General features: G+C 40.4%; 1 protein-coding gene across 1 annotated transcript in view; it reads left to right on the top strand.

Moving 5' to 3' along the window:
* Positions 1–16,716, top strand: part of LOC126399193 (ryanodine receptor 3-like) — a 136,886-nt gene that overhangs the window by 28,712 nt on the left and 91,458 nt on the right. Inside the window, exons 3-6 of the mRNA XM_050059034.1 lie at positions 4,643–4,747; positions 14,000–14,074; positions 14,403–14,481; positions 14,862–14,974. Of these exons, the coding sequence (XP_049914991.1) occupies positions 4,643–4,747; positions 14,000–14,074; positions 14,403–14,481; positions 14,862–14,974 (372 nt within the window). The remainder of the gene's footprint in view (positions 1–4,642; positions 4,748–13,999; positions 14,075–14,402; positions 14,482–14,861; positions 14,975–16,716) is intronic.

Here is a 16,716-nt window from a genome sequence, read left to right on the forward strand (position 1 = left end):
GTCTGTTCATCCACCTGGAACTGTTGTCGAGTCGAAGGGCAACACAAGGCAGCCCATCACAAACACCTCTCTCCTCTCACCTTGGGTACCTGGTGACAATGCGTCGGGCCTCCTTGGCTGTGAAATGTGGTCGAGTGTCGGGGGCGACGGCTGTGGTTTGGCACATGGGGAGGGGCTGTCATCTGCTGGCGGATCTCAGGTGTTGACACCTCATTTCCAGACTCTAACGAAGCCTGGCTGCCTGCCGCTGCTGGTACAGAGAAATGAGGCCAAAGTGAATAAGATCTAATTTGAATAAGAGTTCTGAGGCAGTTTTTGACTATCATGCTGCTCCACATACGTAGTACCATGCCATATTGTAAGTTTGGGCCGTTAGTGGAATCATTCATTCATAATTTTTCATATTAAGAAGAAAAAAGTTGCCATAAAAACCTTTTAACACATGAAATTCATATTAATGGAACTCAAGTGTATCTAAAAACAAATAGCTTGATATACATTGACCATCTAAAACATTAAAACCACTGGTGGATGAAGTGAATAACATTGATAGTCTTGTTACAATGCAATGTTCTGCTGGGAAAGCTTGGGTCCTAGTATCCATGTGGATGCCACTTGATGCACTCTGCCCACCCAAACACAGTTGCAGTCCAAGCACACCCCCCATGGCAAAAGCACTCCCTGATCCCGCTGCGATCAAGCATCCGTGAGACATGCCGGTACCCCACCCTACAACCCACAAGACTCAAAGGATTCGTCACCAATGCCCTGGTGCCAGACACCACAGGGCTATTCCCAGAGGTCCTGTGTCCATGCCCTGATAGGTCAGAGCCAAGTCTGATGGAAGGAGGCCCCACCTTGGATCAGGGATACCTCTGGGTACCAGCACATCCCGCGCATGCTCAATCAGATTGGGATTTGGGGAACTTTGAGGCCAAGTCGACTCCTTGACCCGTTTGTCAGGTTCCTTGAGTCATTCCTAAGCAGTGGTGTGGCGTGGCACATTGTCCTGTTGGGGTGGCTACTGACACTGGGGAATGCCATTGCCATGAGGGTGTTTACTTGGTCTGCATTGGTGTTTGGGTGGGTGGTATCCACATGAATGCCAGCATCCAAGGGTTCTCAGCAGAAGATTGCATTGTATTGCTTGATTAATTCACTTCATACCCTTGTTATCATACCTTTTTATATCTAGTATGTTGCTTTGATTGTTTTTGTTGAAGTTTAGATGTATTAAAGGATAAGACTGATGATATTCTTTTACAGTCAACGAATCCCATGGACGAACCAGAACCATCAATGTGTTAGTTCGTCTCTCAGGACTTTCTAACTTTCCCAAACTGTCTGTGACTTCAGAAGCCGATTTGTTCCTTCAGAAGACGTAAATCTTCAAAACAGATCATGAATATATATACTCTTTTTTTTCCAAAAGGCTAAACATGACACCGTAAAGCTGCTGGGCACTGTAGTTTTTAGTGACTGTTAATCAAACTGGAGTAAATGAGAGATTTGTTGGGGACTATTTCCAGTCGTGGATTAATACACACTTGGTGCACTAGTGAGTATTTTTAGGACAGTATATGTAGGACTAACTCAAAATAACCTTGATGCCCATGTTCATTATAATGTGTGACTCACTGATATGTTTTTACTCTGATAGTTTTGGACAACAATGAGGTTACATTGAAGGTACTTGTTTGTAAGACCATTGCATTGTTGGTTTTAGCCGAAAATATAGAATATCACCAGACTCATTCTTTAATGTGACATTCTGTAGTTCTGTTTAACATTTCAAAACCAGTACTTTTAGCTTGAATGGCTTTGTTAAAATTGAGTTAATGGGATTTATTAGAGTAGACAACCTAGTGAGGACGAAAAAGAACTCATTTTATTTCACTGTATTTGATCTCTTTTAAATAGCTTGCATATGATGCAAAACACTGGGTTGTTAAATGCTGTTTGATCTTCCGAAGGATCACTTTTCTCAATTTCATGGCTTATATTACTGTATTGTCTTAAGCTCCCCGCAGACTTACTAAAGGTCGCTGTGACCGTTGAGACGGTCTCTTCTATTCCCAGACAAGCAAGAATGTTCAGTATGTCTGCCCAACCCTGGAAGAAGTATGATAATTGGTATTGGTGGTGAATAATTCATAAGAGGTGTAAGATCTGCAGCAGGTTGCAAGTTATCAACTGTGGAAGGTCGTATGACACCACAGGTGCAGCTGCGTCATGTCATGTTTTATCCTCTTTGCAGGGAAAAGTAAATATTCAGCTGGCTCTGTCTCAAGATTTGTTTTGAGATAACTGGATTTAGGGGCTATAAGCTGTACTTCAGATGTCTTTTTCCATTATATTATTTATTTATTTGTTGTTGTTGTCATTGTAAAACCCCTTATGTGGGTATAAATGCAGTCAAATGGTGAATATTTGTGTGAACAGTATTTGAGTACAGGCTGTTGGAGCTCTTAGAGCTGGACGCATGCAGACACAGCGGTGGTGGAGGTTCCCATGCATGTTTGTGTTGAGTTACAGAGCAGTGCCATCCTCATTATCACCCAACAGCCCTCCCCTCTGCTCACATTTCTCACTTCACTTCAGAGGTCAAGGGTCAGCTGGTTGTGTTACTGAGTCAGGGCATCCACCCAACACCTTTAAATCATTACTTGTCCTCTTCTCTGTCGGAGGGAGATGGATCGCATGTTACGTGAAGCTGGCTATTGTCATGAAATGGAGATAAATATTACGTATTGTGAAAGATATGATGATTATTCAGAGATATGAGGGTGGGGATATGATCTGATATGAGGATGTGGGTGTTATGGGTTTGTGTATGTGTTGTTGATTACACGTCATGTGTGCAGCAGTGTAATGCTAATCAACAGTGCCATCTAGCACATCAAGAGGTAAATGAGTTTTTCATACTTTGGCAAGCAGATGCAGATAAAGAACAGGTCTCCAGCTCTGCCTCTCAACTGCTTTTTGAGTAGAAAATAATTTACTAACATGTAATCTCAAATGTCCCGTTTTATTCTTCAGCATTCTCTCTTTGCAGTTGTGAAAGATTTATTGAATCCCAGCAGTGGCAGAACGGGGGATGGCTTCTGGGGCTCAAGCCCTGAATGTTTTCTATGAAGCTCCAAATCGTATAGGTTTTTAAAATACCTTCAAGTTTATGTCATTTTCCCTGATTCCCAATCTACCTATGTTAGTAACATCCAACTATTTTTGCCCCTTCTTAGGTGGCAGGAGTGGAAATTAGTCTTCCTCAACATTTGTTGTGTTACAGTACCAGAATGATGAAGATGATTGGAAAACAATTAGATAAAAAGTAGAATGTAGCATCTGAAAAATGTTTTTTTTCCCCCTTTGCACCTGTCATGTTTTTCCCAAATGATGTACAGATTTTTAGACAGTCTGTCATCTCAATTAAGTTCAAAATAGTGAGTATAGCTGCTGTACGATTGGGGAAATAATCTCTGCACAGAGCTGGCCCCCAGACCCCCGCCTGAGCCCCAAATGTTTCCAGCATCTGGCTCCACCCATGCATTGAAAGTTTACAGACAAACTTAAAGCAGTTTGCTAAAAGTAGAAGACAAATCTGAAGCCGGGTTGTACCGGAAACCAAACAACCCTGTCTGCCGAGGGAAACGGCCCAGCCACACTAATTATTGGTCATTGCAGCCGCAGGCTTGCACACCTTTTGACAGCCCTCCTCATACTCCCCAGCCACTCATTAGCACACACCAGGATGGCAAAGAAGTTGCAAGTCATCAGAATTATTTATGAGCCCCATTCCTCACTGAGCAGTTTAATCATTTCAGTTGGGCTCTTGTCTCAGGCCAGTGCCTGCAATTAATTTAGTAACCAGTTACTTAGGGAAAAATACGAGTAAATAGTAAATATCAGCATGTAGATAAAATGTTATGTGTGCACATGTGTCTGATTAATCAGCACATTTTACAGTGCTGCATCTCCCTGTCATGAAATCAGTTTGGATTCATTTATTAAAGATGCAGACAGATAGATGCATATATTATGAATAAATAGAACATAATTATTACAAATTCAGGAGAAAAATTTGTATATAGGCACCAGAATGATATTTGAGAAGGTCTTGTTGTCCTTGTCATGAGCTGGTATGTTTATGGATTTGGTCCGTTCGAATTTAAATATCTTTCTGATGTCAGTTCAGAAAGTTGTTTGCAAAATGATTAAATGTGTATTTATGTACTGTGTCATAAAACTGCAATTTTTATTTAGGTCACACAGCCTGCACGTCACAGTCCATTAAACAGTTGGACATTACGTGTGTCAGCTTTTACAATGTCAATGACCATCATGAATGGTGATAAACGGATACATTTCTCAAAGTTTGCCACAAGTTTTTTATGTTATGTTTGTCATGCCAAAAATCTCAGTACTGCAGATCAGGGACTTTTGGGTGCAAGAGCATATGTTCGAAGCTATACAGTAACATAAAAGGGTGAAAACAGAGTCAAGGAGAGAAAACTCCTGGCACATTGTTTTTGTGCCCAGGAGAGGATTCTGTTTTTGCTCAAAACATCTTGTCAGTGCCTTTTCAACTAATATTCCTTTCCCTCTGTCCCTTCATCCTCCCCTTCTTCCTTCCACCCTGCAGTATGTTCCTCCAGACTTGTGTGTTTGTAACTTTGTGTTGGAGCAGTCCCTGTCGGTGCGGGCCCTGCAGGAGATGCTGGCTAAAACTGGGCAGAACAGCGAAGGGGTGAGTACTCCCCTCCTTCCCACCGATACCCCGCCGCTCTCTGTCTCAGGCACACTAACACACTCAACACTTGTATACAGAAACATGTACATAAATCACTCTGTAGTCTAGCAGTGCACTCTGCTGCAAAATGCCCTGGAGGTTTACTTACTTTTTTAAAATACAAGATTCAGTTGGAAGTCGCACACTATTTCTGCAATATTGCTTTGGTGTAACAGAATAATGATCTTCACAATTGTTTTCCAGTTAATACAATGGGATATTTATTCAGTGAAGCTGAAATGGAATTCCTCAGAGCAGTCGCAGTACTAGAAATACAAATGTAGTAAATCTGTGTAGAGGAGGATTCTCACTGGCCTGATTGGAAGTACTTCAGGTTTTTTGAGGCCACCCAATCAAGGCCAAGTCCAGCCATGGTGATTCTTCAGTTGTCCCCACTCCCCAAAATAATGCATTCAAACCTCTTTTAATGTCAGATTGGGAAACCAAATATAGATCCAGCTCAACTTTGTGGAGTTGTTCATTGAGAGTCATTATTCAAGTCATTTAATTGTGACATCTACCAAAATTTGATGCTCACAGTAACTAGCAAGTACCTGTTGGCGCTGCTAGCTGGATGTTCCACTTCCCCACTTGGAGGCAAATATGTTTGACGTTTATATGAGTGTATCATGGTCCTGCAAAAATAGGTGATTTCTTTGAAGTCAGTAATTTTGAATTTGAACACTATTGCTTTTACACTGTTTTAAGTAGTGCCTTCATGAGACAACCACAAACAGTGTAAGATCTATTGAGTTTACATCTTGCTTTGGGTAAAAACTTCACATGTTGATCTTTATTGAGATTAACTATATGTATGCTTTAAAGTTACAGCAAGTGTACAGTGTAAAGTTTTGAGATGAAAATGTCAATAACTACTTTGTAAAATCAGCAGAATCTTTCTTACATGGGGAGCATTTGTTTTATTCTTCTGCAGTGTGTACACCGATCATCCATAACATTAAAGCCACTGACAAGTGAAGTGAACAACATTGATCGTCTTGTTACAATGCAGTGTTCTTCTTGCAAACCTTGCTGTTAAACCTGTCATTCATGTGGATGCCCCTTGACACGCACCACCTACCCATACATCGTTGCAGACCAAATACACCCCCTCATGACAATGGCACTTGCCAGTAGGAGTGGCTCGCCCAGCTAGACCATGTCCATGCCACACGACAAAACTGCTCAGGAATGCCCTGAGGAGTGTGACAAAGAGCTCAAGGCATTAGCCAGGCCTCTGAATTCCCCAGGTCCAAATCTGATCAAGCATAGGTGGGACCTGTCGGTACACCAGAGGTCCTGTGTCCATGCCTTGACAGGTCAGAACCGAGATGGGTCCAAGGTGTGGCCTCCTTGAGTACCCTGTGGTGTCTCGCATCAGAGCCTTTGCAAGGATCCTTTGAGTCCTGTGGGTTGTAAGGTTGGTCATCAATGGATTGGACTTGTTTTAGCATGTCCCATGGATGCTCAATCGGATTGGGATCTGGGGAATTTTGAGGACTGGTCGATGCCTTGAGTGACGTTCCTTGGGCCATTCCTAAAGAGTTTTTGCAGGGGCACATTGTTCCGCTGAGGGGGCCACAACCAGGGCGTTGTACCTGGTCTGCAAGGGTGTTTGGGTGGGTGGTGCGAGTCAAGGTTTCCCCAGAGAACATTGCATTGTAATGAGATGCTCAGTGTTATTCACCTTACCTGTCTGTGGCTCTGTTATTTTGTCTGATCGGTCTATGTTAGACTTCCTGGAGGCAACTAGGAGCAAGTTTTTATCCGTTGAATCAAACGGGATCAAATTAATCTGAGCCAAGTCCTCAACAAGGGCACGTCTCAAGCCTGTCGTAGACGGGAGGTTCCAGATGTAAAAGTGGATTCATTCATGTTTTCCTAAGATAGCAGTTACAAAGTAGTATCTCCAAATAGTAGGCATTCATGTGTTAAATATGAAAAGTTGAACATTTTAGTACAAGTCTGGGAAAGTAACTTCATTAAATTACTGTAACAACTGTAGTGGCCGATCAATGCTTTACCCATAACACTCTGTATAAATGGCAGAAAATCTAAAATCCAGAAACAGGCTCCCTTTAAGCACTACTCTAAATCTTGTTGCCACGTCAAAGATGTCTCATCTGACAAATGTTACTTAATTACTCAGTGGCAGTGTGATTATTTTGCACATATATCTGGACCAAATTTTGACATTGACAAGTGAATATGCTAAAAATCAATGAGTAGGTTGGATTAAATCCCAGACGCAAAGCAGACGGACCACATCGAGCAAATCTCTGAACTACTTTAACACCAAGAACTGCAATTGAATTCTAAATAGAGGCTGTCTCTTCTCATTCTCTGTAACACTTTCCTGTTTTGCAAAAAGAGATCAGAAGGCAGTGATAATGAAAGGCCGTCGGGGGTCAAAGAAAGGAGGGAAATTATCTGAGTGCACTGCCGCATCCACACCCTCCTTTTCCCTACAACCTCCGTGCTCTCTTGATTTACACTAAACAGAGCGAGCCCCTTCCTCCCCGGCTCCACTCCAGCTCCCTTGGCATGTTTATTAGAGCAGGTAAGTAATCTCCGATTGGGCGGAGGCTCTGTACAGTGCCACAGGAGGGGTGACATCGGAAGGCAATGGATTCGTGTGGTCTGTAAACCGCTGTCAGATGCTGATATTCACTCACGATGCTGCGCTCTAACAGTCATTTCATGTGTCATTTAATCTCATCGCCCGGCCCTCCTGGATCCAGAAGGGGAGGTCAAGGAATGCGAAGGGGTGGCATCACAATGTTTGGATGAAATGCTAATTTGTTTTGGGAAAAACAAAGAGAAAACAGTGCTTTAGTCTTAGATAGATCCCAGCATTAAATTTGGACAAACAAACCATGACATACAAGAAACTGCTTATTAGTGGCAGCGTTTTTTATTTTCATCACTGTTCCTACTGGATACACATGGCCTGTGTTGCTTTTGAAAGTTCCTTCATTAATGGGTCCAATTATTATTATTGGCTTATACTTAGGGCAGACCATTGGTATGTAGGAACAGAGATGACACAGCTATGGATGTATGAATCATTGTGCAGTACAGCTGCAGCAATCACAGAAACCTGAGCATGACACAGCATTACGGTGCTATTTGCAAGATGAATTGAGTATAAAAATCCCACATACTCATGCAAGATAGCCCAAATAATGTGTTGTGCTGGGTGACTCTGGCTACCACTGTACTTTGCACAATGCAGCCTTCTGGCACAGATGGTTTTTTAAGTGTCTTATTCAGTATACCGCTTGGGTCCTCTCCACTGGTGAATCAGGCCTGCATTGTTATTAGCCTGGGTAGCAGATTTGTTTTGTGCTCAACAGTACAACATTGTTGGCTGGCCCCGTTTGGCAAGACAACACGACGTTGGCTTGAATACAAACTCTCTGGTAGCGAGGCTAATAAATCACCCTCCCCTTTCCTTTCCACTGTAAGGGGCCCATTTCTCACTATTGTTGCTCAGATTTGTGTAATTGACTGCCATACAACCCAATAACACATTCTTTCCATTTGTATTTGTGTGTTACTAGAGTGCTGACCATGAAAAATGGGTAGGTCCATGAGTTCGTTCATCCATCATGTCGTCAGTGTGCATGACAGACTGCCAAACGAACGGGTTGAATTCCCGGCACTTTCACTTGAAGTGACGCCCATTTCTCGATTGCCATAAAAGCTGCATTTATAGCGTGTACGGCATTTAGCTTAAACGTCCATGGCAGGTATCGCAATGTGGGGAGATATTAAGCTAATGGTAATACATTTCAATTTTTCCACCTCAGCACATATTGTGCAGATGGATATTAAAATACATTTATTTCGCTGTAGACTCCCTTCTGGATAGTAAATTAAGCTTTCACCTCACCGAAACTCTACATACTCCCTTTCCCCCAGCCAGTGTGGGGACAATCAATTAGCCTGTCACAGATGTCTCTGAACTTTAAATTATGGCAATCTTGAAATAGACATCCGTTGGTGCTGTCACCTTGTGCACAGGAGTCAAATGCATTGCCTCGTCTCTGAAGACTACTTTGTGTGCAAGTGTGCAGGGACTTTCAAGTGATAGTGTCTGCTTCTCATTTGCTTAAGCTATTCATTATCCCTTTTTTTTGTTTTTTTATGCAATAAGAGTCAAGCTTTAGTTTACAGCTTACAATGTCTGTGCTCTTAAAAGACACATGCATATACATATATTATTAGATTTTGCTTACAAAAGCAGTAATGATCCCTCTGGTTTATCTAATTTACTGGATCTAAATGAAAGGATCTGGAAACCCACACGTTGGCAGAAAACTCACTTTGTGGTTTGGGTGTGCTGCTCTGTTTTCTCTGGGTTTGGTTCTCTAACATCAATTCGTTTACGGGAATTGACACGAGGAAATGTCCCTGAAATCAGTTTTGATTTCAGAGTGTTCACATGCACTACTGTTGAGCAAGGCCGTTGCAGATGCCTCGAGGATTATTCATCCGTTCTTCATGTTACTCACACAACACACTGGACTGGACACTGCTAACACCTATTTATTATTATTTTCACATTCCTCACCTGTGGTTTTAATTTTTAGAATAACATGTATGTATGTTTAATATTTATTTGTTTTTTTCTTTCAGCTTTCACATATTACACATGACAGCGTACACAATATTTTGATGGACGGTTTTGTAGCAAACACAGTGCAAATGGAGCACAATCACTGTCTCATTAACCAAATGATTTAAAGGACAGGTCACTTAATATTTACATCAGAATCAATATATCAGATGGTACTTAGAAAATGAGTCTGGCATGAGTCCCTCATACACGGCCTTGAAAAACTGATTAGTTTGCTATTTCCCATGCTCAGATTCTGCCATATAAGAGAAACCATTGATATCAAGTGAACATTTAGGTAAATTACTTAGTCATGCTTTGGTATAATGGCTCTGTTAGGCTTTAGCAAAGAGAAAGCACACACTGTTTCATTTTTATAAAGCCAAGAAAGCAGGAGAATGAAAGATCACTTCAGGACGTTGGCTAAGTGTCAGTGATTACAGCAAAGCCACCAAAATCATCCATGTGTTTTAAGTAGATTGTATTTTACACTGGCCTATTGTGCTGCTTCTAAAGTCATCAGCAGAAAATAAATTGATTAAATTCACCATGTTTTGGACCGATTAAGAAATTTAGCAAGTTTAAACATAAGAATTTGCTTACAGCCTTTATTAATGTGAATTTGGGTGGCTTTGACACTTTTGGTACAATTGCGATGATCTTATGTTAAAATAAATAAAATAATAATAATGATAATAAAAGTGCAAAATTTTGATCCACTACTACTATTTTTTTACATTTTGCTACTTCATACTTCTATTACTCTACAATTAAGGGTCAAATATCATACTTTTTTTTAGCCCACTACATTACTTAATAACTTTAGTTACTGGTCAGGCTACTTTACGGATTCATATTAATAATACAAAATATGATCTATGATAATGATTAATTAAATTTACAACCCAAAGTAATTATAACTAGCCCCACCTTTACCAGCTGCAGCATTAAAGTGATGTAAACATGACCCCCCCCCCCCCCCCCCGCAACTTCATTGAAAACAGTGATTTATATAAAGTCAGACATCATAGGGAAAAAAAGTGACAGACTGAGTTGACCGATAAGAAAAGACAGAGAAAAACAAACAAACAGAGAGACAGCATTTAAAATCAAATAGTAGACAAATACGGAAGGAAGCCATTGCATTCACACATTACACCAGGACGTCAACAAAGCATATGGCAACTTCATTGCTGTCTAGATCATGATATTATGATTATGACATCAGCATCTCATACTGTAATAATTACAAGCTCACTTGTCGTAATTATGAGGTAAGGTGCCAATTTTTTTTAATGCAATTCAGTGTATGCAATGCACTTCCGTAGACAAATGCCAACATAATACGATATAATGGTGCATGGTCGATATACTTTTACTGTTATTTACTTGTTAAAGAGATTTCGTGAAATAAAAAAAAAAATCTGTTAGAAAATGTTAAACAGGGGGATGATTTAGCAAATTTAGATGTGTGTATATGAAATTTACCAGACAGGATCATGAGGTTTGTCTTGAGATTCAAAGAATTAACATTGCTTTTAAAATAATTATAATAAAAAACATCTTTGAGTTTTAACTTTACAAAGTAACCGGTTTTTCTAAAAATATGTTTTCCTAAATCTGTCCAAAACTGAAAAGAATGTGAACCACTATGAAACAAGTGTACCAGTGTTTCAGGTTCATTATTGCAAAATACAGGCCTACATTTTTTTCATATACGTCAGCAAATCTTGACACTATTAGGTTAGAAGTGTAAAATTTTAAAATAAATCTCTATAGGTTCTGTTAAAAATACAGAATTTGAAGGGGCAAAGACATGCCTCCTGCCATTCAATGTCACATATTTGTCAGTTCCAAAATGACTTGGTGAACAACTGGAAAACCGGTACAAATAAAACAACAACAACAAAAAAGAAATAAAATAAAATAAAAAAGATGAAAATAAAACATGTGATCACAGAATTCCGTATGACGTGATGGCGTCACGGATACGTGTTGCCAGCTCTGTACGTGAGCTGTCAATCGTTAAATTTTCAAATTCTCACGTTAACTTTGTGAGAGGAGCAACCGTCAAAGACATTTTGTGCTAATTAACCGAAGACACTCAGCTCAGTTTCTCATTAACGGTTCAGAGAAATACACGTCGGTGTCAGGTGGGGACAAAACACGACTGGCTCGGATTACAGGTAAATTCCAACCCATAGAAACATCAAAGATGGCGCGCAATTAATGGTCGTAACGTTAGCTCACCTGGAGTGCTGTTCAGCTGGGTTGCGTAGTACTGGAAGTTAGCTAGGTATGTTGCATCGGTGGCATTTTAAGCTAACGTTAGCTACGTTCAGTATAAATAATGAAATGAATCCCAACTTCATTTTAACGTTCACTTTTTCTGTAAACTGTTTTTGGTTTAACTTTAGGGTGACTTTATTAGACTGTTGCCGTGCGTTTGTAGATACTTTAAATAATGTTAAATAGGAAAATGAACAGAAAGAAAGTGTTAGCTTATTTTGTAGCTAGGTGTAATGTTAGCCCACTGGTGCAGCCATTATTGAATTGTTGCTGAGACGTTACACTAACGTTAATTTACCTATCCCCAGGTGGCTTTGTTTTCTCAATATTTGCACTTAATGCCTATGATAGGTGCTTCACTTAAAATCAAAGCCAGGCACAAATGTGATATATGCTCATCAGGGCCAGGGTTGGAAATAAACTTTCTTTCCACCTGCCACTGTGGGTGGTGGCTTTCAAAATCTGCTAACGTTAGCTACTCAACAGATTACCATTATTTCTGACTGGTGAGTAAAGCAAATCTAAGTTAGCAGCTACATGTGTATTTCACTGGCATTTGGCTGGTGCTAATTTCTGACCCCGATCAGGGCTAGTCTAAAGCTAAATAATACATCATACTGACTTAACCTGGCTAGTATGCATATATTACTACAGTGTGTGCTAATTAACCACTGGCATGGATTGTCAGAGCCAGCATCTACCATGAAACAAAGGATGATTATGGTGTCTCGCTATGTCCTCATGACTTGACACAAGATGTTGACCTGGGAGCCAATTAATAAAAAAAAGTATAAGTTTAAGACATAACTTACTGCACATGAAACCTCTTTCCCTAACAACAACATTAAAACATCCACACAAACATCTCTGCCTTTGTTTCTTCCTCAAATGCACTCATTGAAAAGCTGTTTAGGATACAGTAGCCTACTTACAACTGGAGGGGCACCAAACCAAAGGTCATAGTTCCTGGCACTGATGTGTCAGCACGACGGCAGGCCTGAAATACAGGCTGGCTCGCTCTCTCTCTAACGCCCCCCTTCCTCCCCTCACTCCCAGCTGTTGCTGGATACTCTTCCCATTTTTCTTTTGATCAAACTCTGTTTCCTTTTTTGTCTGCCTTATACAAGCCATCTGGGAAATACTTGGTAGCCAAAAGAGAATTAGCTTGGGGTCAAATTCAGGGGGGCAGTTGTGAGTTCTCTTTAGGTCAGCGCTGGCAGCGCTAAAACAAGGTCTGGCTATGCTAGACTAGTTTAAATGTGACCCTGCGAGCAAACAAACACAAATTAATGTTGACAACTGGGCAAGAAAGCGGATAGTTTTTATGTATTGCTCATTGGATAAACACTGCAGTGTGCCTCACTTTATTTAGAAGTTGGCACAGTCCCAGTCCTGTTATTGGTCCCAGCTGTTTCTATATGGAGTTTGCATGTTAGTCACCTTGAAAGACAGTCAAATATGGTAAATAAACTAAATTGGTGAGAACCGAGTGTCTGTTCATAGCCCTAACAATGTCCACTGTGACAGTGAGAAACATTTAACAACTAGTGAATGTGAAATAATATTTGTATATTATCAAGTACGTACATACTTTTAATTTTTTACCATAATGTTTTAACTGATGACAAAAAACATCAGAAAAATTAATAATCATGTACTCAGTTGATATGGAAGTGGAACAGACTCCACAGCAGCAGTAGGCCTGATCCAAATTTGTGTTTATCCAGCTCGCAATCCTAAAACCCAATAGAAATGGTTGGTACAGAGATGATTTAGATGTCACTGCTTATGGTACCATCTCTTTTTTTTCTTCTGCTGCTAGAGGTTGATTAAAAAGGTAAGTAGAAAATTCTTTTTTCACCCCACCGGTGGAGATGAAATCATATTTTATGATATTTCTTGCTCAACTATTTTCTCACATTTCCTCTGCCATTGTGCTACAGTGTATGACAATTATTCTTGTTTGTCACAAGAATGGGCAAGCTGTCTAATGAGTGTGGTACTATACATGTTTGTTGGTTTGTTTGTGTATGTAGTTTTGTGTGCTTCCCTCCCTCTTTCTTTGTCTGTTTCCTGCTTGCACTTGGAATGGAGGTCCGACGCTGACGATACTTTATCCATTCAGTCCTGTGCAGTTTGCCCACACAGGGTCAAAAGCAGAGGAAACTCTTAATATCTGACATAGAGGTGACGTGGAGGTTACTAACGTTGAGTATGGATGCGAGTCAAACCTGACAGGGTCCAGAGGTCAAGGATGCTGGGATATGATGATAATCTGTCACTTGTGTATTTCCTGGCAGGCGGGTCAGGGGGGTGGACACCGGACCCTGCTCTACGGTCATGCCATCCTCCTTCGCCACTCGTTTAGTGATATGGTGAGTACCAACAATACAGCACAATTTCTATTTTTTATCCATAACTATTTCATCATATCTTTATGAAAAAAATGAAGAAAGGTCCGCACACTGTAGCTATCTTAAATGCAATTTATTAGCACATCTGCAAGTGATGTTTCTAGCTAATGCTCCTCTTCAGGCGTTTATTGGTCCAGCACCTGCTTTAAAAGGTTTTTGAATGTGTGTGTGACTGCTGTACCTTTTTTGCGTTATATTTTATTAGACAATTGAACAAGACTTGACTTCTGCTCTCAGCTTGTCTTAATGCTTTCTTTGACCTAAGACTAATTAATTTGCCACTCCCTAGTACCTGACCTGTTTGAAGACATCGAGGTCTCTGACAGACAAGCTGTCATTTGATGTCGGACTACAAGAAGATTCAATAGGTACAGTATGATTAACTGGCACTTTACAAAGTTCACTTGGCTTTTTTGCAGCTTTTAATTGAATTCCATCCTCTTGAGTAACCCTTTTAGGTCGACCTCACCTTGAGATGGAATCAATACCCAGAGGGAAAATACTGTAAAACACAGTTACAGTGCTGTATTTGACATTTGAACTACAGAAACGCTTCAAGCCATTCATCAAGCGGAAACAATATTTCGACTGCTCCTTCAGTCTTCCTCAGATGAGGGCTGTTTTTATGCTTTTTGCCACGTAGAATAGACAGTCGCTTAGACAACAGACCTGCTCAAATGTATGCGTGTATTCTACTTGATATATATTGCCAATAAGTGAGTAATGTTTTGTGTATTTGTATCAATAGGAGAGGCCTGCTGGTGGACCATTCACCCTGCGTCCAAGCAGAGATCTGAGGGAGAGAAAGTCCGCATTGGAGATGACCTGATCCTAGTCAGTGTGTCGACAGAGAGATACCTGGTAGGTCAAGTCCAGTATCTCAACGTACGATATTTTGATACTTAACCTGTAACTGTGAAGAAAATGAGAACGACAAGATTATTTTCTTGTGGTGCCACTGGGAAAACAAGCTGTAGAGGTTTGGCACAAAGACTTAACACACTATTTTTGAATAGAAATGTATAATTAATATGGATAGAATTCTTTCAATTCAATAAAACTTAATTTACTCCTGCTATTTTAGCAGCACCTTGCTACCCAGGTCGAGAAATACACCTATAATAGTAATAAGCAGAGGGGAGAGGAGAAAACCCCAGTGTTAATCATAAAGCTAAAGCAATCAAACCTTATAAAGTGCATTTTTGCATAATTAAATCATATATATCCGAAAATATTTTAAAAACATGCACACAAAGTAATGAAGCCCTATTAGGAAGTCAGAAAAACAAATTGCTAATGCTGTTTGTTGTTATATTATTGTTGTGCTAATTACTTACAAAATTACATTTGTTTTGATCAAGCACAAAGTGCACTGCTCATACTGCTATGTTTCATCTGTAGCTTGCTCCAAAGTATGATTTACCATCTTGATGAAAACAGTTTATATGATTAGACATTATGGCCAGTTAGCATTTTGATTTAGAAGCCATGAACTAAGGCACTCCCATGGTAAATTCTTTTCAAAAAGTAACAGACATTGTTATTGTTGAGCATTATCAACAAAGAATCATCTGTTTGGAGCTTGCCATTGCACACTTGAGAGAGGATGCAGTTTTAAAAGATGGTTTAATTGCAGCTCGAGAAATTGTCATTAAGTCAGCCTACATTCAGTTTCTCATTTCCAGATAAGGGGTTTTTCTTTCATGAATATTTAGTTTTTCAGACAGTCTGGACACATCAGATACAGTCTCTTGTTTCCTGATGCACACTGTATCATTTTTCATTTTACTCTGTCTGGTTTGTTTGTCAGATCTCACATAAATTCGGATTTTCTCTGTTTTTGTTTTTGAGGCTCCCTTTGCAAATGTTTTCATGTCAGACAGAATTGTCTGCCTCCAGATTTGTAAGAGTTTAGAGACAGACAATGCGCCAAGTGCAGGGAGAGATGGTTGTTTTTTGGAGATTATGCGCCCCACATAGCTTGAGTTATCTGCTGTGGTTCACTGTCTGTCTCAAAAAGGCACTTCGGAAAGTTTTATAGCCGTCGGATAGCTCTGATACCCATCTCACTCCAGCCAACTTCAGAGTGACAAGGCAGTTCAAGGGGAAAACTTTAAAACTTTACACTACTATCTGTAATGGAAATCTGATTACCCGTAAAGCCCTCCTGTGCAGTTTCTTTTTAAAAATAATTTTTAGGCAAGGCACCCATCTGACTGATGAGCTTAGAGTTAATGCTGTCTTCCTCATGCAGAGCTACACACCCGACCTCAATTAACTTACTTGGTAAAGAGAGAGTAGAGGGAGATTTTAAGAGGGAGAGGCTGAGAGAGAGAAATGGAAGGAAGGAGGGACAGGGACGTGCCATGCATAGGAGAGTGAGTAGCACCGGCTTCCAGTGGCTGCTCCGGCTCCTTGGGGAGGGAAATGTGCAATTAAAGCAAAACTGGCAAAGAGCCAGACTTTCAACTCCTCCGATGGGAAATCTTCACCTGATTTGGCCCAACAGACGCTAAGCTTTTGAAGAACGGGACACATTAGAAATTCAGGCAAAAGCAATCATTGCCCCATCACTGTGAACAATCACAGAGGTTCTGACACGG

Source organism: Epinephelus moara, chromosome 12 (assembly GCF_006386435.1).
Source record: "Epinephelus moara isolate mb chromosome 12, YSFRI_EMoa_1.0, whole genome shotgun sequence".
NCBI lineage: Eukaryota > Metazoa > Chordata > Actinopteri > Perciformes > Serranidae > Epinephelus > Epinephelus moara.